This window comes from Pseudonaja textilis, chromosome Z, assembly GCF_049901715.1.
Source record: "Pseudonaja textilis isolate UNSWEBS1 chromosome Z, rPseTex1.2, whole genome shotgun sequence".
Taxonomy (NCBI): domain Eukaryota; kingdom Metazoa; phylum Chordata; class Lepidosauria; order Squamata; family Elapidae; genus Pseudonaja; species Pseudonaja textilis.
In genome coordinates, this window is record NC_142008.1 from 96,701,190 (window position 1) to 96,727,632 (window position 26,443).

A 26,443-nucleotide genomic window follows, 5' to 3' on the forward strand; every position below is an offset into this window, starting at 1 on the left:
CACCTATCACCATCATCTCCTTCTCAGATACACCAACAACAGCCAAGCCTCCTACAATTGACTCCATCCCTTTGAACCCCCTACCTCTGGTGATCACAGAAAATGATGTGCAAGGTCTATTTCACAGACAAAAGCCTGAAAAAGCACTAGGTCCAAAGTAACTCCTTCTTGCTTGAAATTTTGTGCTGACCAATTGGCTCCCATCTTCACCCTTATCTAGAGATGTGTTATGTTCCTTCTTGCTTCAAACACTCTACTGTCATCCCAGTGCTGAAGAAACCCCCCATCAAGGAGCTAATGACTACAGGCCGGTTGCTCTGACATCCATAGTTATGAAAACCTTTCAAAGATTACTGCTGGCCCACCTGAAAACCATCATGGATTCTCTATTAAGATCCCTTGCAATTTGCCTACTGAGCAAATAGATCAGCAGATTATGCTGTTAGTACGGCATCCTACAACTACATCCTACAACATCTTGAATCTCCAAGGACTTATGCAAGGGTTCTTTTTGCAGACTTTAGCTCGGCATTCAATACCATCATTCCAGATATTCTAGTAACTGAACTGATTCAGCTTGTATGTGAAACACAAGCTTTCTAACAGACAGAAAGCAGCAGATGCGGCTTGCAAGGCACATGCAGCTCTTTCATCCCTCTGCTGTGACTCCCTGTCAGGTGAGCCCACCAGCGTCATCACGGCAGGAAAGGTTTGTCTGCTGCCTGCTTCGCTCTCTGCCCTGCCACCTCCTAGCTGGAGAGCTACATTTGCTTGCTTGCTGGCCACCTCCGAGGAGGGAGCTGCACTCAGGCTGCTTGGGTCCCTGCTGTGGGAGCGGGGAGAGGGAGTGGGAAGGGGGTGTGTGTCTCCCCAACAGGATCCAGGTTGAAGTTGCCTTATTTTCCATGGTTCTCCACTCCCCCACCACAGCCCAAGTGGTTTGATTCACACAACACATGAAGCTGGGCAGGAGAGGACGGAGAGATGGATGGGAGGATGGTTGGAGGGATAGATAGGTAGATGGATGCAGGGATGGATAGATAGATGGAGGGAGGGAGGGATAGATAAATAGAGGGGAGGAGGAATGCAGAGATGGATGCACAGATGGAGGGATGGATGGCGGGATAGATGGAGGGATAGATGGGATAGATGAAGAAATAGAGAGGTAGAGGGAGGGATTGATAGAGGGATAGATATTTGGAGGGATGGATGGATGGGGGATGCAGGGATGGAGGGATAGATGGAGGGATAGATGGGGGATAGATGGATGGATTCAGGTATGCAGGGATGGATGGAGGGATAGATATAGATTAATAGGAGGGGAGGGGGATGGAAGGATAGATGAGGGAGGGAGGGATGATGGATAGATAGATGGAAGGATAGATGGGACAGAGAGAGAGAGAAAGATAGAGGAAGTAAGAGAGATGGAGACAGAGAGCAGAGAAGAGAAAACTGGGAACCACAAAACCTGGGTAGGCATGGCTGGGGGGTGGAATGAGTGGGAGTGACGTCAGGTTGGCTACACCCACTCAGGTTTTCTTTTCTGTGGGAAACTGTCCAAATGGCTCTTTTGAGTGTTTAAGGTTGCAGACCCCTGAGCTAGGCAAAATCATATCAGATACCTGTACAATTAGCACAGGGGCCTCCCAGGGCTGTGTCCTCTCCCCACTTCTCTCTATATACAAACTGCATCTCAAAGGATCCCTCTGTTAAAGTACTGAAGTTTTCAGATAATACAACAGTGATTGGTCTCTTGTAAGACAACGACGAATTGGCATACAGACAGGAAGTTGAACAACTAACCTTGTGGTGCAGAACAATCTTGAACTAAATACACTCAAAGCCATAGAAGTGGTGGTAGATTTTAGAAGTTCTCCTATTCTACCACTCTTACAAGACTAGACAACGTAGTATCAACAGTAGTGACCTTCAAGTTTCTAGGTTCTATACTATCTCAAGACTTAAAATGGACACCTAACATAAAAAATATCATCAGAAAAGCGCAATAAAGAATGTTCTTCCTGCGCCAACTCGGAAAGCTCAAATTGCCTAAAGAGCTGCTGATACGATTCTACAAAGGAATTATTGAATCTGTCATTTGCACCTCTATAACTGTCTGTTTTGGCACTACAACCAAACAAGACAGACATAGACTTCGGTGGATAGTTAGCACTGCAGAAAAATAATAATTGCTACCAGCCTGTCTTACATTGAGGACCTTTCTTGCACAAGCCAGAAAAAGAGCTGTGAAAATATCTACAGACCTCACACATCCTGGACATAAACTGTTTCAACTTCTTCCCTCAAGTTGCCATAGGGCAGTGTGGCTAGCCTTTTTGGGCTCCTATGCCAAAAATTGCATGCACGTTAGTGTGCCAGCACCCAGAATGCAATGTGCACCCCCATGCCCCCTGCGCATGTGTGCACAATCTCCCCATGCCACCACCTCCACCCCCTTACCTGCACTGCACCTCACAATTTATTTTTTGGCTGGTTTGAGGCCTTTTTCAGCCTCCCAGAGGCTTGGAAAAAGCCTCTACAAGGCTTCTCAGGCCGAATAATATGCCTGTTTCACCACTTCCAGTATTACAGGAAGTGATGAAATGAGCCTATTGGGCCTGAAAAGCCTTCAGAGGCTTTTTCCAAGCCTCTGGGAGGCTGAAAAAGGCCTAAAACTTGCAGAAAAATCAGCTGTGAGGCGCATGCATGCACAATGAGGTAAGTTTGCCTGTGGCTTGTGTGCCAGCACAAGTGGTTCTGCGTGACACTTGTGGCATGCATGCCATAGGTTCGCTATCATGGCCATCAGGCATTACATGACAAAACAGTTAGACACAAGGACAAGTTTCCCCCCCCCCCACCCCCCATGCCATCAGTCTGCTAAACAACTGAATTCTCTCAACACTGTCAAACTACCTAGTAGGGCTGTATTACTATTCTTCTTCTCATCTTTCCTATTACGTATTTCCTTATTTTATCATTATCTTACAATTTATATTAATTGTTTTATTTAGTATCCCAGTATGATTTATATTGATTGCTTATTTAGTATCCTATGATTATTCTAAGTATTGTATCTTATGATTTATGATGAATGCATTTTTATTATGATTATGATCATGATATATAACTTGTTGCTTGTACACTGAGAGCTTATGCGCCGGAAACAAATTCCTTGTGTGTCCAATCATACTTGGGCAATAAAGAATTCGGTCAGTAGGGAAGCCTCTGCACGTGTGCAAAGCACGCATGCATGCACAAAGTATGCTCACCAAGCCACACCCACCGAACCGGTGGTAAACCAATTTGAATCCCACCACTGTTTTGAGGGGTGACTTATGGGGATAAAGTGGGTTGCTTGAGAGTTTAGATCCCAGATGTCATTCAGGACAGTAAATAATGGCACACAGTCAGATCTGGATTCTTGATGAATAAAGATCCAGGCATGCTTTGACACAAGACCTGTAGGGGTGAATGAGAGATGTAGTAAGAGTGTTTCTGACAAATTTCATGCTCCCTGAAAACAGTGGGAAGGACATAAGGTCATGCCAAGCAAAGTCCTGTTGGGTCAATTTGTGCTTAACTTCCTTCCAAACACACATCAGTAAATATAGTAGGCACTTCTAAACTGCTGCAATATGTGATGGGTGGGACAGCATAGTTGGTAGATACAGCTGGGGGAGAGCAATCCACCACAATTCTTATATACTAACAAATGAAGGGTTAGAAACACGAATATGTACTGGAGTATGACACTAATATAGAGTAAATATTTAAAACAGAAATGATATGCTATCAATAGGAAGCATATAGTTTATAATCAGAAGATGTAAACAAAGCGTGAATAAAAATGTTGATGTAATTTCTAAAGAGTAGCCTTTTTAATATATATCTTTTGCAATACAATATATCATCTTGTGGGAGATAAAAATTAACATATATTTTGCTAGTTAAATGTCATTAAACTATGATGATTTTATGAGGCATCCTATGGTATTACATTATCATTATTAAGCTGAATTTTTGCATCATTTCTTTATTAGACCTTATCCAGGATTCCAAACAGATATTCTCCCTCAGAATAGCTTTCAACAATTAAAAATCCATTTACAAATATGTACATCTTTTTCTCAACTTATAACAAAAATGATAAAAAGAAGCTTAAAAGAAGTGAAATGGTAGGGGGAAAAGTATTTTGATATTTCCCTTATTGCTCTTGTTTCTTGTCACCTCCTACAGCTGGATTTGGCCATGCATTGATATTTCCTGTTAAATGCTCACTCCTTCCAGTCTGTGTCATGGACTCCATGTTTGAGGATGACATCAGCATCCTTACCCAAGATGCCTTGGCGCAGGATGATGAATGGTTGGACAGTCCGAACACCGACCTCTCCAGTGAGATGTGTTCTGCTTCTCACTTTGCTTTCATCACAGCATATGATGACATCAAAAATCGCTTGACAGGGCTAGAGCGGGAAAATACTAACCTCAAACGGAAGCTAAAGATGTATGAGATCAAGGTGAGTGATAGCTGTTTAAAATAAGGCCAGCCAGAAAAATAGCATATGCCAATTCAGAGGGGGGGAGGGAAATGTTGTTCCTAACATGGGCAAAAATGTAATAATTACCTGTTGCTACAGAACATTGACCACACACAATAGGGACCTAGGGCATCCCTCCTACTTTTTAATGTGTTAGTTCCTGTTATGCTTAGGGCAATCTTCTCCAGCTGCCTATGTTGAGACTGCAGCTTCAGAAATTTCCAGCCAGAATAGTTTTGGGAAATTATATTCTAATACCTCTGGAGGATACAAAGCTAAAGAAGGCTAGAATAGTCTTTAATTAATTTACTATTTTTTTTTACACGTCTTGATCATGCCAAAGCTAGATGGACCAATGTGCTGACTAGGCATCAGCCAATCTGTTTAATTTTTTCCCTGTGAGAAATGTCATATTGTTGCCTATGTTCACATGTTGTAAATCTGTTCAGAAGTTTTTCTTAGTTACACAACACCTCCCTCCTTTTGTTTGATTTTTTATTTTAAATAAAATGAAAGTAACTAAATAAATAGCCTCCTCCTTAAACCATAGCTCTCATTTTGTGGCCCACAGATTACTATCAACTCCAATTAGAAATTTCATGGAAAGACAGTTGAAGCATTGAATATATTTATATTTTACCCAGTATTTGATATTTTTTTAAAATCTACTTTGTCCAGGCCAGATAACTCTTAGAATCATTTTTCTGTTTTTTTTTTAATGGAAGCTAACATTGTAACGCTCTGATATTTAAATATTGCGTGCAGATTTACATGTTATTGCTTCCCATTTTGTACAAATATTAGTGAAATATATGTGTATGTATGTGTGTACATATAGATACATAAACACACAATATTTCCCCCCACACACATACTTTTTTTGGATCTGTCCTGCAGTTCCCATTGATCAGTGACTTTGGAGAAGAACGTATGTTCCCAGTTTATGAATCCAAGGAAACTTCTCTTCTGAAGAGTGAGAAAGCCAACCTCCAGCAGCAGTTGAATCAATTCCAGCGTGAGGTGAGGGGACTGTCTCAGCAACCTTTGAAAAAATGGATGCACTGATCTTTTCGTGGAATTTTTTGTGTCATATGGTGGCTTTTACAACTGCCTCATGAACTGAAATAGGGTTCAAGGCTGAGGCTTTGTTTTGTTTGTTTGATTTTAGTAGTATGTGACTATGACAGCATACAAAATCAATAAGAAAATGACATTCCCAATAGCTGCAGTTGACTGAAGAAGGACTCTCTCTCCATTTTAATTAAGGATACTTTAATGGGGTATATTCATTTGATGTGCAGTTCTCTGTTGTGTTCTGGAATTTTAATCTCTACACATTTGGAAGAAGGGTCCTGTACAGTTTCAATTTCAGAAAGCACAGTGAGTAAGTACTGTAACTAGCAAAGACATAGAAAGAGATAGAGTTTCACATGTCTCAAACCACACCTTCAACTAGGTGAGACCAGTGGTACATCTGGATCTCAGATTCCAGGGTTCTGTTTGTACACCAAGCTCTCAAATGACAACAATCCAAAATTGTGCACATAGAGACACAAGTGTGTACAAATACACACACATACACACACATGGGAGAGGACTATGAATGAAATTCCTTAAGAGAAATTTTATCTCTGTTGTCTTTGCTCCTAGAAATAGATAATTGAGTAACTGAAATACTAATACTTGTGTTCTCAGTTACAGTAGGGAGCCCATAGGATGCAATGGATAATATGTCAGGTTTAAATTAATGATGCATTTAAATTAGTTATGCACAATATTTTCTGGGTTTTTTTTGGTCCTGAACAGGCATGTACCTAGTAGAATTTTATGAATTTAAAATGAAACTATTTAAGTATTCTATAGGAGTCTTAATTGTTATTTAACTCATCATAACCAAAGTAATACAATGGCAATAGAGATAAGAGGACCTAAAATTTCAATTCAATCCTAGAAGATTCGTGAAATGATCTTGGGTCAATTGTTGTTTCTCTGACCATTGCATACTTCATAAGGCTGTATAGGTAAAATGGAATATCTCCCTCTCTCCCCCACCCCCCATCTGGTATGTACATTCTTTTTCGTTTCTTTTCTTGTATTTTATTTGATTGTTAAATATACAAGTTTTATGTAGTAAATAATCAAGTGATTATATAAGAAATAAGAAATACAATCAACCACCAATAATCACAACAAACGGACTCTTTTGGACAAAGAGTCTTTATAAAGGGCCCTTTTTAATTCTATATATTATTAGTTTTGTTTTTATTGTAATTTTATAGATCTTGATACATTGCATTATTTCAATGAATATTTTAGTGCAATTATATATATGTAATATACATAAATTATGAACATTAGATTATTTAGGAAGTTTAAAGTATTGAAAATAAGGAAAATATTATTTAGCAATACCAATAGCACTTAGACTTATATACCGCTTCACAGGGCTTTACAGCCCTCTCTAAGCTGTTTACAGAGTCAGCATATTGCCCCCCCAACAATCTGGGTTCTTGTTCCTTGTAAAAGAAGCAGCTACAGAAACAAGAATTGGACTTTAGTATCTTACTTGGTTTGTATGCAGACTTTTCCCATGGAAGGAGTAGCAGCATTGAACTAATGATTAAATATTGTTAGGGTGGGGAAGAGAAAAAGAGAGAGAAGAATTGAAATGGGAATGAAGGTACTATTCCTTCTCTTGTTCTTTAATAATTTGGAATGGGTTTTTTTTTGGTATAGTTGAATTATTCCTTTTTTAAAGTTTTATTGGATTTTTATTTTTAAATATACATCAATATCAATGCATGAACAGTGTGGCCTCTGGGTATAATTCATTTTGATACAAACAGCAATAATAATAGTTGTTACATTAATCAAACTTATATAATCCTAGTATTGATATACATGATTATTTTAGACTAGTTATTTAATATTTCAATATTCCATTTTAAATCCAATGATATTATTAAACATACATAGTAATACCACCTTTCAACTCTAATCTTTCCATCTAATTAGTACTTATATTCTATTATATAAAATTATATCTGCTAATATTCTACCTATTTCTTATTTCTACCTCTATTCTAACTTGTAGTCAGGCCACCATTACTAATCCTAGTGTTAATACACATGTTTATATTAAGACATAGTCCTTCATTATTTAGTTGTTCAAAGTGACAATACTCCATTCAAGTACCAGTCATCCTATTATTTAAACATACCTAATAATACCATCTTCAACCTCCAATCTTTCTATCTAGTTATTGCTTTATATAAAGGTGGGTTATTTCTACCTCTATTCTACTTTTTAATCAGACCATCATTATATTAGAAAAAAGGGAAAAAACCATAATAATAATTATTTTCTATCCAACATCTCTCAATAATTTTAATACCACAATTCTTATTTGTTTTTTTGGCTTGCCTCCTATACTTCTCTTTTGGATCTTTGTCTCTATCAGCATCTGTGTCTTCACTATTCAATCTGAATATTTCTCCCATCTCTATCCTCCTAAGCTGCCAGGTATCCAGCCTGTCCATCCAAACCCCTATCTCCCTTTCAAAAATATCTTCCAGGTTATCCAATTCCATTTTTAAGTCTCTTAAAGTACTTTTCCCTTGCTTTATAAGACATTATTATCTTTATCATCTTCCCCTTCTCATCTTCTTGCTTTGTTTACTGGTTTGTCTGTTCTACCTTTTCCTCCATTCTTTCTACTGTCTCCTCTCTTTCCTGGACTCTTTGATCTTCATTCATTATCAGTTGTAGCATATTTTCTATTTCCCCATTTATACCTTGCATTAGGTTTTTTAACTCTCTGTGATTCTTTGTTATAATACCCCTAATGCTTTGAAACATCAATGCCATTTCTCTTGAAATCTCACTCATTTCCCCCTGATGGAGCATCTTGTCTTATTTTAATAAGTCCCGCTTTTACTCAAGTCCAAAAACAATATATTCAAGTCCAATATTGTTCTTCAGAAAGTTCAATAGTCATAGATTTTTACATCTCAGGATTAAGAATCAGTTCCGTTTAAGTAGTCTAGACAGCTTTCATAAATCAAAAGTCATTTTAGTTTACTTAAGAGTCTTCCTTATTCTCACAATAGAGTCTCCAGAAATCATAAAGTAGATAGTTATAGAACAGTTATGAAAATTTTTCCTAGACTTGTAGGAGTATGGTATACTTTCCATTCACCAGTAGATGGTGCCCTCAGCTTAGGTTTCAGTGTTGTTTCAAGACTGATAAATTGATTAATCCAAGCTTAGTTCAATTTATCAATTTAGAAGCAAAGTCGGCTAACCAAATAGATTCAAGTAATAGTTCCAGCATTTCATAATGTCTTTCCAAAACAATGCATACCCAGTTTAAAAATCTAATTTTCTATGTTTAGCTTTCTCCCCTTAATTCCTTTCTTTCGGGGCTAGGATTATTCTCTATATGGTTGATCGCTGCTTTAAGGAATAGTTCTAAGAGTATCTTTTCCTGGATTTTCCTTTTTTTTCCTTTTAAGGTTAGGGTCTAAATAAAAAAGGAATCTTCTCACCCAGCTCCAGTCACTGTTCATCTACACATTCCTTTGTTACCTCAGCTGTCCCAGCTTCGTGGCAGCCATGATGGCTACCTCTTCTCCTCATCATGGGTGAGAGGAAGAAGTCCTGGTTCCAGTAGGAGAGTTGCTGCTCTCCATGACCTTCAGGGGTCCCTTCTTCACCACCCCTACTGGGTGGCTTTAGCTCCTTTAGGAGCCCTCCAACAGGGAGAACTCAGCGTGGGAACATGGAGACCTGCTCCTCACATCCGATCTTGCTGCAGCATCAGCCAGAAGTTTGGTATAGTTGAATTCTTATTCCAGTGACTTTCATAATTTAGTAATGGACCATCTGCATTCCTTGTCTTAAAACATTTTTAATTCTCTTGACACTAGAAGAGAAGGATAAAGCAAAGATTCTAGTGGTTGATTTTCAGTGTTTTGTGTCAAACTTCACACCCAGGCTAGGAAATAAACCCAGACACTTTGTCCTAAATTCAGCTTTTGGCCAGACTTGGCAGGAGACTTCCAGGCACTCCTTGGCTCAACATTTTTATTGCAGACAAAAAGAAGGCCTCAGATACAATGATTCATTGATCATGACAGTGCAATAAGGAAGGAAGGAAGGAAGGAAAGAAGGAAAGGAAAGAGAGAGGAAGGAAGGAAGGAAAGAAGGAAAGAAGGACATGTTTTGTAGTAAATTTAAATTCTGGCTTTTTCTTTTTATCCTTCTGAATAAACAGATATGGTATTTAGCTACTTTTTTTGGTGGCCCTAAAAGGCAGCTTAAGATATTTTTACTTGATGTCTCTTTCTAGTCTTCTACTTCGTACGGCTTTAGCTCTCACATTGTGGACCACTTTCAGGAACTCCTTAACATTGATGGAAATTGAAAAGAAAATTACATCCAAAAAGCAAAATATATAAAGATAATATTTAATTAATATATCTTATTCAGGATACAGAATTCACTTGTTTTTGACTAAATGGTTTACTAATTGTACTTGTATTTCTTAATATGGCTTTTTAAAAAATCCTGGTCTATGGCTTAGGAATTAATATTGCTAGATGATCTCTACCAAAAAAGGTTTGTTGAATATTCTACATTCTTGGTATTGTGATTTTTTAATAGAATTACTAGTGAATTAGGATCCTCCCACAGGGATTCAAGTTCTCACATAATGGCTTAAAATGGTGATATATGCTTAATCCCATCCTTCTCGTGCTAAATCAGGAGGTCTGAGGGAGAATTTCTGCTCATATCATTTGAATACAGTTAAAAACCAGTGCAGTCAAAAAGAATGCTTACTTGGAGGAGAAAAAATCAAAACAATATGTGACAGCAATGATGCTGCAACTATTTCCCTTATTCATAATAACATTCTTAATAGCTTTTTCTTTGAGATTCAGGAAAGCTAGAATGATTTCACAAAATGATTTTGTAAAGCCAATCTCAAATACATCTCCAATATGAGTTGCTGTAGCAATGAGTTAAATTAATAAATGCACAAAGTAATCTAATCAAAAATTTAGCCACTTTGACTTTTTTTCTATGGAGTTAATATGTTTACAGTGATATTGGGACAATCTTGGAGTAAAAGATGCTAAATTCTTCACTGTGGGGCATTTTAAAATATTTGGATGGGGGATAAGTAGAATAAATATTGGATAAGTAGAATAGATATTTTGGATGAGAGACTTAAGACATCCATTGGCAATTAATATCTCTCCCGATAGGAAAAAAATAATCAAAAGTTTTTGGGACTGGGTGGGTAGTTTTTTAAATGGATTTTAACGTCTGCTACTATACCTAGTTTTGCCTGATAATTTTTCCCAAAAATATTAGTTGAAAATATATTATATAAATGTTTTGTTGCAGCAATGGGGATAGTTAGCTATTAATTACTATGAAGTAATTAATATTCATCCATTTTTCTCCTCTAGTAAATAGATTTTGCAAGTACACACAATTGTGTAGATGGAAACTTTCTCAAGACATCTTCAGCACTTTTCTATGTGAAAATAGCTGCAGCTTGAACATTTTTTTCACTGTAAAATGGGTTCTTCTGCATTTCATTTCTGAAATGACACCTGTATCCGGCTTCAAATTCAATATGAATTGCTGCCATTTTTGCTGAATGTTCTTCCTAATTCAGGAGGACCATCCAGGTTTGCTTTGTTTTACTACAGCAACCCACACAGTTATCTGCTGATTAGCAAGCTGTCTGAACACATCTGACTCAGGAGCCAAACAGAAATAACAGATTTTCCTGAGTTTAATATGGAGCAGAAATGGTATACAGGTCTAAAATGCAGGGAATGTACAATTGCCTGTCTCCAGCCTTTGAAACTGGCGGTCACAGATTTAGATAATTAGTGGCTGCTGAATGTGATTTTTGCTCATTTGTTTCCTATCTTTTCTCTCTCTAAACCAGCTGCAAAAAAGCAAGGAAAGGGAAGAACAGATGGAGGAGATGATCCAGGCCTATGAGAAGCTGTGTGTGGAGAAAACGGACCTTGAGTCAGAGCTGGGCCAAATGGTGGGTTTCAACTACTTTCCTGGTCATGCATTCCCCCAATATACTTGATGCTGTGATTTGTTAGACTGAGAAAATAACCATGTTTGCAGCTAAAATACTATTTCACTGGGTAAAGACATGCCAGCTAAGGGTATCTGCAAGAGATGACATTGTTATCAAAATACTAAAGATGGTAGCCACTAACATATGATTGAATCTCCCCCTTTTTATGAATATCTCACTTGTAAAACAGGGGGGAGGGCTTCAGTTGCACGATCATGACTATCCCCTTGGCCTTTCCTATACCCTCACTCTACCCCACTCACCAATATGCTGGTTAACAGGCCATTTTGTTATGTGGAATACAGCAAAAATTATAATCAAGAAAATGGATGGAGACAGGACTAGAACCTATTCATAGATTTAATTAAAGCTCCTTGAAAATAATTTAATACACTGAACATGATTAATGTTATTTTTTATTTTATTTGTATTTATATTAGTTTACAAATAACTCAGAGCAGTGAACCTATCCACAGATCCTCCTCCTGTGTTCCCCACAACTAGCCTGTGAAGTGGCGTGCACTGAGAGAGAGTAATTGGACCAAGATATCCAACTGACTTTCATGGATAAGATAGGACTAGAACTCACAGTCATGTTTTCTAGTCATGTTTTCTACTGCTTTAACCACTTGTCTAAACTGGCATCGTACTGTATTTAATAGAATCACTAATATTTTTATATGCATTGTTTTAATTTTTAAATTTCTACCCTGCTGAAATCCAGAGACTTGGTGATTTACAGAGATTATGATAGAGTCAAACTCTTCCAACTCTTTTATAGAACAGTTATTCCTCCTCCAAGATCTGTCCTTAGATATTTCTATCACATTTTATATCCTTCAGGTAGGAGACTATTTATTTTGATCAAAATTGGGTACTAAATGTTAGGGCAACAACCAGTAGATCTATATGCTTCCCATATGAAATCCAATTTTGTTTCTATTAAGACTTGGTTAACATCCATTTCACATGTGCTATTAAAATGCCCACTGTATACCCAGGGACAATGAAGTTTAATACTTCCAATTGTTAAAAACACAATAATTGCTATTGTGATCAGGAAGTTATTACCCTTCTCCTTGGTGACCATTCTTCTAAGAAGAATATAAAACTCTTATTTATAGCTGTAGCTGTTAGAAGCCATCTGGTTCCTCCCTCATGCTATTAATTGTTAGCTGGACTAATTGTGTTAGGATTTTCTCACATTTTTTATAGTTATTGATTACTTGTCTTTTATTGTGTTTGGTCTTGGACTTTAAATAAATTTTGATTCATTCAGATTATAAAAGCCATGTTAAACAAACAGCAATAAGAACAGTAAAACAGTATGAGCCAAACATAGAACTAATGACAGTTTTATTGTTTTAACTTCTATCACATTAAAAAAAAATTACACAGCTAGTCCTTGTTTAACAACTACTCAATCAGGGATTTTGAAGTTACAATAGTGCTGAATGAGTGGTATTTATGACTGATCCTAGAAGTTCCAGCCATTCAAGCATCCCAGCACAGTCACATGATATCAATCTTGGCAACTGGTTTGATTTATGATGGTTGCAATGTCATAAGGTTAGGTCATTGCCATTTGCAATCTGTTCTGCTGGCTTCCCAAAGCAAAGTCAATAGGGAACAAGGAAGGTCGCAAGTTGCTTTTGGTAGGTTTTTTACTCTCTCCCCCTCCCTGCAACAGCCATCGTTGGCCTCACCATGATAGTGCTTTATCTCTTCAGCCACTCCTCATGTACCCTTTCCAGCAGCTACCCGCAGGTCCAACCATGCTTGTGATCATCTTGCTTGGACTTGGCAGAAGATACTTATTTGCCTCCTGGCCTTCTTGCAAGCCACCTGATGCTTGTTCAACAATTTTGCAATCCCCATTTAACAACAGCAACAGGGAGTGCTGAGACTGCTGTTGCTAATTGTCAGGTCATGTTGCTCTTTACAAGTGCATCATTTAGTAGAGGAAATCCCAATTCCAATTGCTGGGTTAATCAAGGTCTACCAGTAATTTTCTGGCAACTTTAGGAGGGCTCTGCAGTTACCACTGAAAATTTCAGAAGTCCCATTAGATTTTGCTGCCACAAACTGCAACTCTGCCTCAGATGGCAGAGGTACTGTATTTCTAAGATTTTTTGCTTCATTTCCAAAATAGCTTGGATGTCCATAAGCATTACGCATCTTAATTGAGGTGAATAAGGAATGCCATTTGATTCCCTGACTTTTGCCAAAAAGCCCCCATAAAGCCTTTCTGAATCACGCAGAGGCAATTTGCCTCATTCAGTGGGGTTGGTTTTGAATGGCAGAATTAGAACTCCTCATGAGTTCAGTGACTAATGGATTTAATGGTATATATTTTCTTTTATTCCCCACCCACGATAATCTGCTTTACTAATTATAAAAAGCTATAAGATTATTATTTAGCCAGTCAGAACTGTGTTGGCAAAGCTTGATCCCTTTTGCTCCCCCTTGAAGTGTGCATTAGGACATAACTTAATATAGAACTTGCAATTCTTGTTATCCAGTCTTATAAGCATCATAATCATTTGTCTTAAGTATGCTTTGAAGAAAAATACAATTTTACTTGGTGAGTCAAACTAAAGAGCCCTATTATTCAACATTTCATACTTAACAGCAGAAGTGATTTTGAGGCAGAAATCCAGGGTGTTACATAGCAGAACAAATTCATCAGGGCCATATTTTGAATTCAGGGAACTAATTTGAGTCTTTTAGAGTTACAAATCCAAAGCAAAGTCAACCAAAAGACATCCTACTGCTTGAAGGAAAGGGCAACATACAAAGCAATGGTGGTATTCAGCTGGTTTGCACCAGTTTGCACTGGTTCGCATGAACCGGTAGCAAGGATTTGGCATGGGTCGCCAAACCGGTAGTAACTTCTGACTCACCACGCCTCCGACCCAGTCTCCCCTCCCCTCCTCCCCGCCCAGTCAGTCCTTATTGCGCATGGGCAACATCGCGTGCATGCCTGACATCGCTGACCGCGTTATTCCCTGCCGAGTCACTCCTTAAGGTGTTTCTTTTTTTTCTCCTCCCGACAATCAGCTCTTCCGATGATCAGCTGTGTCGGGATTCCCCTTGCTGTCTTACTGCTTCGCCTAAGAAGCTTCCCTGAGGCCCAGAAAGGCAAAAAATGTCTCCCACCCCACTTTTTGCCTTCCTGGGAGCAAAAATGCCTCCCTAGGAGGCTTCCCTGAGGCCCAGAAGGCCCCAAAATAGAGTGTCTGGGTGGGGAGCTGCGTGCCCCCCTTATGCTGAGTCTTTTTTCCTTCCTGAGCCCCAGGGAAACTTTCTGGGAGAAAAAACGCCCCTCCCCCAGGAGGCTTCCCTGAGGCCCAGAGGCCCCAAAATGGAGCACAGGGAAGTGCTGCATGCCCCCCAACTCAGTTTTTTTTCCTTCCTGAGTCCCAGGGAAGCCTTCTTCGAACAAGCCTTCTTCTCAGGCAAGCCTTCTGCCCCTTCCCCCAGGAGGCTTGCCTGAGGCCCAGAAGGCCCCAAAAATGAAGGGTGTGGTTCTGTAAAACACAGAAAAACCACATCCACCCAGTAACATAGCCATGCCCACAGAACCAGTAGTAAAAAAAATGTGAATCCCACCACTGATACAAAGGACATACAATGCTAGCAAGGAGATGGGGTTCTTCACTATTTCTGAGAGTTCAGCTCCGCTGTGCATGCGTGCGTGGGCCTCCCACCAGCCAGGTCATCTTTGGGGCTCTGTCACACATGAGCAGCGGGCAGGGCATGTGTGGGGTTGCATGTGCATGTGTGGGGACAGGACGCACCTAGGGGCATGCACACATGTGCAGGGAGAGAGGCACATGTGCGGGGTGCATGTGCACATTGCATTTTGGGGAAGTGCGCGCACTTTGGGCACTTGGTGCCGAAAAGGTTAGCCATGAATCTCGTCTATATCATGGGAGTCAAAGAAAGCTGGTTTCCGATAGATTCATCTTTTGAGCGCCAGTCATGATTTTCTTTTAGCATGTTAATGGATCTTGATGGCTTTTCTATTCAAGCCAGAGAATGAAGTTCAATACTACTTCATTGATGCCAACTGTGAAAACCTGCACTATATTAGATGCATGCGCGTGCACACCTGTCCCCACAGAGAATTTAAGGAATGATAAACATAAGTAAACATCCACATTCATTATTTCCAAAACATATTTTATAGATGGATGTCATGACTTAGGAATTTGTTTATACAACTAAATAAAAGACCATTCATTATGAATATTTAATTAAAAGGTTCCTCAAGATTATTGGCTGCTGTATAAATTTACATCCTTTGCTAATTCCCATATTTTAAATTCCATTGATGTAGTTAAGCTTTGCAGTGTTTTCTTGTATTAAAATTGGCACCTCATAACAACGTTGGATTAATTTCTTGTGTTATACCATTTTATACTTCCTAGAAAAGATGAAAAATTAATCAGATCAAATCAAATTAATTATTAAATGTATTATATAATTTTTCCATTTTATTTGAAAATCTTCCAACCCAAATGTATAACTGTACAGGCTTTTTCACCAGAAATGGCTGTACATAATGATTAGATTATACTCCTTCAGCATGATGAGAGTAAGTACTATAATACAATTTTATGAGAAAATAGTAGTATAAAGAATAGTAATATCAGGGAGAAATGATATTGCTTTGCAGGCTGAATATCTAGCAGTAGCTCATTAAACCTCATTTGAGATCTGAATAATATGTGTTATTCTTAAATTGAAGTAACAATAAAATTAGTATAGTTTTTTATTATTATCATTAAAGTTTGGTGTAGTAGTAAAAGTGCTGACTAGTAACAGGACACGGAGTCGTAACCCACCCTCAGGCATGGAAGCTGGCTGGTTGACTGGAGCCATCATTCTCTCTCAGCCCAATTCAACTTACAGGGTTGTTGTTGTGAGGAAAATAGGAGGCAGGAGTATTATGTATTTTCACTTCACCTTGAGTTACATATAAAAAAGGCATAAAATAATAATAATTCTAATATTTCAGGTTGCTATACCTAAATCTGTTTTCTATGCTTTGCCTGAGTCTTTAAAAACTAATTTATATAAATAAAGGTTTCCTTGCCACGTAGATGTCAATTAATTAACATGAATTGGAAACATTGAAACAGGAATACAAATTAAGGAAGAATTCTAATTGCAGTTTTTCTATTCAGTAATGACAAGGAAAAATGTTTCCCTGACTTAAGTCAGGAATCTGAGTTGGTTGCTTTTCTTAGAATGATGAAAGGAGCAGTATGACACAAGCTCTAACTCTTTTAAATGTAGCATGCAATGTCACAGTACTCGTACAAAATAGGATCAGTTTGTATCATTCCTTTCATTATTTTGTTCCCCTATTTGACCCTGCAGATGCCACTGATCAAATACAAAGTGTTCAGCCAAAATGTTCAGTGTTCCATGTGACTATAGAGAAAAGAAGAATGATGTAGTGCTTTATAATTGCACTGCTTAGCAATGGCATTCCCAGTCCTAATTGCCATTGTAACTTGCAGATAATCTCTATTTTATTTCCAACAATGTTTGGAGAAATATCGTACACATTTGACTTCATCAGATGTGGGAAGATATCCAGGCAGAGCAAAGCAAATAGCAATAGCACTTAGACTTAAATACTGCTTCACATTGCTTTACATTCCTCTCTAAGCAGTTTACAGAGTCAGCATATTGCCCCCAACAATCTGGATCCTCATTTTACCGACCTCAGAAGGATGGAAGGCTGAGTTAACCTTGACTGATGAGAATTGACCTGCCAAACTGCTGGCAGCCAGTAGTCAGCAGAATTAGCTTGCAATACTGCATTCTAACCACTGCGCCACCATTGGCTCTTGGAAATAAAATGGGATTTATTATGTTTTGCATAACACATTAACAACATATAATATGCCTTTAATTTAATTTTATTCTATTTCTTTTAGGAATAAATCCAGATTGATTAGGAAACATTTATTTATAAGCATATTTAGCTTATACGTTAATGTGGTGAACTTTTTTTCATCTTGATTTAGCAATGTAATAGGCTTTTTATTGACCTTCTGTGGAGATCTTTATTTGGTTAAAGAATAAGAAAACACTCCTACTTTAGTTCCACAAGATAGGAAAATATGTGTAACTTTTTACATAAATAATATTTATTTTGTATTCACTCATTTTTAAAACTTTTAAACAGTTCAAAGCAGCTTACCATTTTAAAAATGTGCTATTTCAACTTCTCTTAATTGAATAAATAAATTTCTATTATCATCAACTAATTTAGTGAGATTAGAGTTTATCTACAATCTGTAAACTTAATATTTTCAGAATTAATAGAAAAAAATGCTATAATTATCTTGCATGTCCTTTGGTTTACTTAATGGAACTCAGTTTTTCTTCCTATCTACCAGCTATTTACCACTATCAATAGAGTAGGGAAGAGTAGAGTAGCGTAGAGTAGAGGTAGAGCAGAGCAGAGCAGAGCAAAGGAAAGCAAAGCAGAATAGAACAGAATAGAATAGACCTTGGACGTCTTCTAGCCCAGTGGTCACCAGCCGATGGGCCGCGGTGGTCTGCAAGAAAATTTTGGTAGTCTGCAGAGAAATGTCACACACAGAGCACCCCCAAAACAATCCAGACTGCGAGGGAACACAAGGCTGCACCACCCACATGGCCCCTGGGAACCCTCCCTGCCCACTCACTCCTTACCTAGCAAACTTGCCTGCTAAGTTGCTATTTTTCCTTTATTTTATCCTGATCATCAGCTGTTCTGCTGTGCAGGGAGATTTAGATTAGCTAGAAAGCAGGAAACCGTTGGATTTCTTGCTTTCTAGTTAACCTTTAGATCTCGGGCTCTGCTTTTAACTGACAGACTTAGGTAGCTGATGGCAGAATCACAGATCTCTGAATGAATCTGTGATTCTGTGAGCAACTCAATCTGCCTGCCTGCTTTGCCTGACTTTGGGTAAAAGTTGCTCCTTTTTTAATAAAAAATTAAATATTTACATAAATATTTATAATATTTACATACAAGCTATGGCCAGCTAGTCACATGATCACCAATCCACACCTACAAATTAGGCCATGCCCACAGAACCGGTTGTTAAGAAATTTGAATCCCACCCCTGCCTCTGTGTGTGTGTATATGTGCGAGAGAGAGTGGGGGGAGGGAGAGAGAGGTTAGATCATCTCTCTCTCTCTCTCTCTCTCTCTCTCTCCCTCCCCCCACCCCCCACCACCAACGCCAGCAAGCCACTGTCAGTCAAAAATCATATTAGTGGTCCCCGGGATTTAAAATTATGAGTTTGGTGGTTCCTGAGGTCCAAAGATTGGCAACCCCTGTTCTAGTCCAACCCGCTGCTCAGCCAAGAAGCCCTATACTATTTCAGACAAATGGTTGTCCAATCTCTTCTTAAAAACCCTTGGTGTTGTTGGAGCACCTACAACTTCTGGAGTCAAGTCATTCCACTGATTAATTGTTCTGTCAGAAAATTTCTCCTTAGTTCTAGATTGTTTTTCCCTTTGATTATTTCCTTCCATTGCTTCTTGTCTTGCCTTCAGGTGATTTGGAGAAAGGTTGACCCCCTCTTCTTTGTGACAGCTGCTTACATATTGAAACACTGCTATCATGTTACCTCTAATCCTTCTTTTCATTCAGCTAGACATACTCAAATCCTGCAACCTTTCTTCATGTGTTCTTCATTCAATTGTATTATGTCCTTGGAGGAATTTTACAATCCTTTAGCAATGTTGTCTTTGAGCCAAACATTATGTAATAATGAGATATTTAATCTCCATTTAAAAGGAAGCAAAATTGAGATCATGGATTGAAAAGACTTAATACAATTGGAACATTATCAGAAATGGCTATTGTTTTAGCTATACTCTTGCTTAATATATGAGCCCTAAATGAAATTAAGATGCTATTGTTGAGTAGATTTGATTTTTAGCTGAGTGCAACATAAAATCTTTAATTGAGAGTTGTTAATTACTGTGTGCCAGAGAAAGGAAGGATATTTTGATTCCCCAAATGAATAAATGCCTGCAAAGTTGATGGAGTTAGCAGAGATGACTAAATTGACTAATTAAAAGAAGAAAAGAACTGTTTCTTCTTGGAAACCACAACTGGACTTTGTGCTTGAGATTAAATAAAAATGAAATGAAATTTAGATAAGTTTGTTGTTATAGAAATGGTTAGTATATATTATGTATAAGTAAAAAGTTGAGATCATATGTTTAAGAATACCTTATTCTATTGTGCTAAAAAGAGTCGGAAATCAATACTTTACTCTTTCTTTCTCCCTTTTCCCTACAGCTTTTCCTCTTTCCCTACCTTTCCCTTATTTTCCATTATTTTTATTTTTTTTCTTTGTATTTCTGTATTTTATATTCTGATGAATTCATAAATAATTGAAACCAAAAAGATAAAACTAAATGAAGGACAAGTTGATCGGGATCAGAGTGAACTCAGAATGAAGACTTCAGAGCAGAAGAGTGGGGTTTGGCCTTAGATTGGAGGCGAGGCGAAATGGAGGAGAGTGTCTTTGGATTTGGAGGCTTCTTTGCTTACTGGATTAACTATCCTTTCTATCACAACATCTATTTCTATCTTGGTCTTTCTGCAGAGAGCACTTGTTGATACACATTTGAACCGCATTCGGAACCTGGAACAGCAGTTAAGGCAGAGAGATGGCAGCACTTTCCAAAATCTCAACTCTCAACTTCAAAATCAAGAAATTCAGTTCCGATCACTTCATGGCACTCATGGTGATTTTTAAAAAAATTTCTAGTCCAGAGAACAAGGTATTGACTATTAGGTTTGAAACCAGCTATACTCAATTGATTCCCTCCAAAGTTTGGAACTACAAATCCCAGAGTTAGATACTCTGGGTAGACATATTGGGAAACGTGGCTGCAGAACATCTGAAGGTACTTGTTTGGAGAATGCTGCATGTACCAAAATGTGGCACTGCAATTTGGGAAAATCAATTTTGGAACCAACAGTGCAGGGTTAAAAGGATTGCAGATGGTTGAGATGCATCAATTGTAAGCAGTAATAATAGTTCATGAAAAACAGCTGAATGTCTAAAGGGTCAGTGAAAGGAGATGTGATGAGAAATAGGTCAGTGGTCAGATTTCAGACAGGCAGAAGATGAAGTCAGATAGTTGTTTTCAACCTGTGAGGTCAGCTGACTACTCAGAGGCTAGACCTAGAGACTTTAGGAAAACCTTAACCTTGAAAAATTTTGCCTCCCAGTAGTACATTGATTCATCAACATTTATTTGTTCATTTATGCATAAATAGAAGTAAAATATATAATCAATTATAATATTAATATCTTCATTTTTTATTGTGCAACAATCTCGACATTTAAAATAAAAAAGAATTAAAAATACTGCATTAAAAACAATAATAGTTGAAGTATTATCCAGTAAGAATTTGTAATATACCCTGTTTCCCTAAAAATAGACTTACCCCCAAAGTAAGCCCTAGCTTGATTTTTACACGGGGCCCCAATATAAGTCCTACCCCCCAAATAAGCCCTAATTAAGACCCCACTCACTCCAGAGTGCACAGGTAAAAATTAAGCTAGGGTGGGGATGGGGAGGGGTGGAACTGCCCTACTATTTACCTTTGGACAGTTGTAGCCAGGCCTCGCACACTCTGACACCTGCCTTGCCATCCCATTTCTTCTGCAGCCGGCAAGTCTGGCAAGGCTTTCCTGAAGGCCTCTATAGCTGATAAAAAGGTCCTGATCAATCTGGAGCTCTGTTATCAGCTACAGAGGCCTTCAGGAAAGCCTTGTCAGATGCAGAAGAAGTCCCTGAAGGCCTCTAGCCTGGGGCGATGCGCATGTGAGGTTAGTCAGTGAATAACATCCCCTAAAAATAAGACCTGGTACCTTTTTTTGGTGGCAAAAAATTATAAGACAGGGTCTTATTTTTGGGAAAGCATGGTAATATACAGACATACAACACAGGTTAATTTGCCAGTGTAGTATAGCATTAATGTCCAGTTGAAAATGTACAGCAGTGCCAATTATTCAAATGGTGTTGTGAATAAATACACTGAATTGTATATATAATGAATGTATGAAAATTGACCTAAACATGATTAATATATCATGTAATCAATTGAAACTATTTCAAATTTCTAACCGTTCTACATTTCCAAAAGATTATTTTAAGTTTTATACCAAGTTTATCCAAAGAGCTGTGTTGAATTTAAACTATACCTCAGAACTATCCTAGGAGGCTAAAACAAGATTGACTGTAGGATAATATGATATTTGTGAAATATTTTAAGTTCCATGAAACTTGGTATATCAGAAATGTGGAATTTGTGGGCATTCCAGAAAATGCTGAACTATAACTCCCATTGTGCCTCATAGTCCACCACGTTATGTGGAACTCGTGGGGATTAAAATATTTTTATTTCTCCAGCCTAGGCTGTGTAAATGCTAAAAATAATTATTAATATTAGTATTTGGCAGATATAGCCATTACTTTACGTTAAAACACAGAAAAAATATCCATTCATCCATCCTAAATATTTGAAAGAGGTGTTATATGCAAATAGAAAAAATGTTTCAGATTGAAGAGGAATTGTGAAACACAATCATGACTCCTATATGAATATTTCCTCAACCGTATTCAGTAATTATAGTTGTCAGTCCAGTCCCTGATGTTAATCCAGTCCCTGATACCACTTTTCTTCCTGATTATCAGTATAAAGCATTCTTCATCTGGGATCCTGTGAGGATGAAACATGGCCTGTACCTGCTAGAGATCCATAATTAAGTTTTTAGAGGCTTGGAAAAATGAAGCAAACACATTGATAATTAAGAAAATATGTCAGGCTGGCATACTTCAATCTGTTTCCCATGTGTAAATGGAGATTATTCACATTATGGCATTAATATTTGTCAGCCAGTAGATGGTGCTATGATTCCCTGAATCTTAGGTGTGCAGACTAGTCCATTTCCAAAATATTGCCTTCCCTTTGACCTTTACTTGCATTGAATTCCTAGAAGAAGCATAAGGAATACAGAAACAGGATAAAATGGTTCATTAGTGGATCTTTTTCACAGACCAATTTTCTGGATAATTTTACCTATTATCTACTCACTTTTTGGAGCAGCAGTCCTTCATTTTCATAGAGGGCAGCTGTTCATCTCTGAGAAGATCTAAAATGCTTGTTGATCCTGACAGTATAGACTCTAGAGCTATCAGAACGAAGGCTTAGTTTCTCAATTTTTAAGTGCTGGCTTACAAACAGAACTTAATAATTGCACAGTCGATCCCTATAATCGAGTTAGCTGATCTTTTTCAGACCAAAGACAGTAATTGGTTTTTGAGATGTATGCTGTAAGCATGCCCACCACTTGTAGGGCCAGGATAAAAATTAAAGATCTTTAAATTAAATTCAAATAAAAATAAATTATCCCATGAATTTATAGTTTAGAATGGGCTCTGGAAGCTGTATGTAAAGCTTTGGGGCCTGAGATCTGTTTTAGTGAGAATACAGTCATAAGTGTAGCTAAAGCATCTTTTAAAGACATGGAAAAGCAAACTTGAAAGATCGTTTGGGTATAATAGGTCTCACTTTAGGATTCGCCATCTCTCACTTTTTTTCTTTCTTTGGTTCCAGCACCTAGCAGCGCCACACTTTTAATTTTCCATAATTGTTCTGTTTTGGCATTGTCTTAAACAATGCGGAAATTAACTGGATGATTAGATGCACCATCCTTGTGATACTTCAAGGGCTCCCAGCACAACCAGATAGGCTAACTGATGGAGGAGAGGCTCTAACAGGGAAAGTAAGCACTGTTGCAGGGCCCATCTCAATCTGGGAGCCAGTCCTGTCCAGAACTCTCCAAACTTGTTGCAACAGATCATGCCTCCATATCAATAATTGTTTATTCTCTGCCTTTTCTTCCCAATTTCATCTTTATAAATATTTAAAATCAGTCATTGAAACCAGTAAGATGAGTTTTCTGTTATTAATTCTGGCCTAATCCTTAGAGATTAACCACAGGTCTGTTTTCATATTTTGAAGTCTGGCCAGATTGTTGTCACATAGGGGTTATTTTTGAAAACTATTGCCCAGTATTGTTGTTACAAATTACTTGCCCTTAAAAAATAAGAATCTCATTTCTTTGCAATTCCAATTCTGAGAACCTCAACATAATAGTCCTTTATCGTTTTAAGAAGCATTTAGCCCTGCCAGTCTATCTTCCATCCTGACCGCTTTGATAATGACTTTCTCTACCTCTCCTCCCACTCTTTTTTACTCCTTCACAAATGCCCCCTCTCCCCACCCATCCATAGTACTGGATCGCTCAATGAACTGGCCGAGTTCACGGAGCCTGGAACAGGCAGAAGCCTTGGAGGTCCAAAGATTGGAAATGGAGCTTGAGAAGTCAAGGCAGGAAGTCCAGAACTGTCAGCACCGTGAAGAACAGAGGAAGGGTGAATGTGAAAGGCTGCAGGCAGAGGTGAAGCAGCTGCAGGAGACCAGGGCACAGGTATTTCTAACTGGATTTCCCTGTACTGTTTCTTAGTGCCTCTTAGTGCCAAGGGACAAACAAAATGTCTCTTGTTTGAGACATTTAATCACCTTTATAAAAAAAAGATCAAGGCAGTTTGAAATGTTATTTGTAAGAGCTCCATAGCTGAGGTCTCAAAACATGAAACATAAAACTGGTGGAAATTATGAAATAGCATATACAAGTAGTTCTCAGCTTAAAACCTTTTGTTTAGTGACCAGCTAAAGTTACAATGACATTGAAAAAGTGACTTACAACCAGCTGTCCCATGGCCATCTCAGTATCCCCACAGTCATGTGATTAAAATTTGGGCTCTTGGCAACCAGCATATATTTACAATGATCGTGGTATCCTGGGATTAGCTGGCTTCCAACAAGCAAAGTCAAATGGGGGAAGCTGGATTTGCTTAATGACTATGTGGTTCACTTAACAACTGCAGTGATTTGTTGAAAAAGTTGTAAAATTTGGTGTGACTTACTTAACAACCACTTTGCTTAGTAATGAAATTCTGGTCCCAATTGTGGTCATAAGTTGAGGACCACCTGTAATTTAGAAAGAGTTTTCTGTCTGCAGTTTTTAACAGTATAGCATTTTGGGGGATGTCCATGGTGCAGACTGTTTGGTATTGAAAATTATTTAAAATACCCTTGGAAAATCCCAGGGTTGTATTTTTCTGAAGTTTCTGTGACTTCTGGGTATGAAAATATCTCTGGGTACCATACCTCCCACCTTCAGAATTTAATGAGATAAGAGCTGATAATTGCGGCTAGGAGTGTTATATGCAAAGACACTTGCTGTCATGGAATTATCCTCATCCCTCTAATTTTAAAAAAAATGTAACAGAGAGGAGTTTTCTGTTATCTGCTATAATCCCAGAAGTTTCAATGAGGAATATCCATCCCTGGACATTTGTATTCAAGCCAATGAAACTAGACCACATTATAAAACAAACAAAAATTTCTACTTTGTGGGCATAGCCTGCCTCAGTCTTTCTCAGTCTTGGCAACTTTTAAGATATATGGCCTTCCCAGAATTCCCCGCCAGCTTTGTCTATTGACTTTTGTATCCAAACTCTTCAACTTAATGTCCCCATTCCCTGATTTTCTGAAAAAAATCTGCCTGAAGTTCTTCAGATATTTTCCACCTATTCACTTAATCTAACTCATGGATTAGTTAAAAACATTGTTTATATAAAATAAAAGTGCATTCTTTCTTTTAAAAAATGTAGGAGCTGAGCTCACGGGAAATATAACCTTCCTGTTCTGTATTTGTAATATCTTACTTGACAGCTTTAATTTTTCTAGTGTCCTGATTGGAATGAATGTTGTACAGCTAAAGCAGAAAGAAGTAGAGAAGATGCTGTAGCCTTTCCAAGCAGTGACATCAGACAGGGCAAGAAGAATCAGTCTAATACCAGCAGTACCACAACACAACCCCCATCACTTCTCTACTTTCCCCCAGAAGAGTGAAACTTGTGATGTAACATTGTTTTGTCATTCCAAGGAAAACTGTATGCCCCTGTGGATGTTGTTCACCTTTTCTTATATTGTTAAATTTATAACCGCCAGCATTCTTCAATCCTGACTATGCTTGGTTGGAAAACATAGTAGGGACAATACAGCGGACTATAGGCAAAAGCTTCAGACATGAAAGATTATGACAGTCCAGTTAAACTAATTTATTGCCAATCATGCCTATATTCCTGAATCTTTTCAAGTAACAGTTAAGGGGTTAGTTAAGGGTCAACAGACTTTAAGGAAGGTTGAACTTTGTTTGTAGCAACGTAGAGATTATATGCTAATCTCTATTTTAACTCCACCCCAGGTTCTGCCATTGTTTCTCATACAATAGCAGAATAATTATTTTAGTCAAATAAATTAAGTCTCATTTTCAGATTGTTGCACTCAATTACTGAGTTACTGATTGAAACATCTGAAAATCACTCATATTTATTGTATTTGTTAAATAAGTTTCTCTTTTCTAATACATGGGTCTTTCTTATTTTATAGTAACATAATTGGGATTTAATTGTTATTACCATAAATAGTTATCTAACTTTCTTAATAATATATTGATCAATATATCAAATAATAATAGTTGAGGGACAACCACAAAGATGAGTGAGTCAATCTATTTTCAAAGCACCAGAAAGCAAGACAAGAAACAATGGATGGAAACTAATCAAGTAAAGAAGCAACCTAGAACTAAGGAGAAATTTCTAATGGTGAGA

General features: G+C 37.9%; 1 protein-coding gene across 4 annotated transcripts in view; it reads left to right on the top strand.

The window, feature by feature from the left end:
• TBKBP1 (TBK1 binding protein 1) overlaps positions 1–26,443 on the top strand; it is a 75,310-nt gene that overhangs the window by 13,691 nt on the left and 35,176 nt on the right. For all 4 annotated transcript variants that reach the window (XM_026710845.2, XM_087917827.1, XM_087917825.1 and 1 more), the window contains exons 2-6: positions 4,240–4,520; positions 5,439–5,561; positions 11,510–11,614; positions 20,290–20,431; positions 23,996–24,192. In XM_026710845.2, the coding sequence (XP_026566630.1) occupies positions 4,299–4,520; positions 5,439–5,561; positions 11,510–11,614; positions 20,290–20,431; positions 23,996–24,192 (789 nt within the window). In that variant the 5' untranslated portion in view covers positions 4,240–4,298. The remainder of the gene's footprint in view (positions 1–4,239; positions 4,521–5,438; positions 5,562–11,509; positions 11,615–20,289; positions 20,432–23,995; positions 24,193–26,443) is intronic.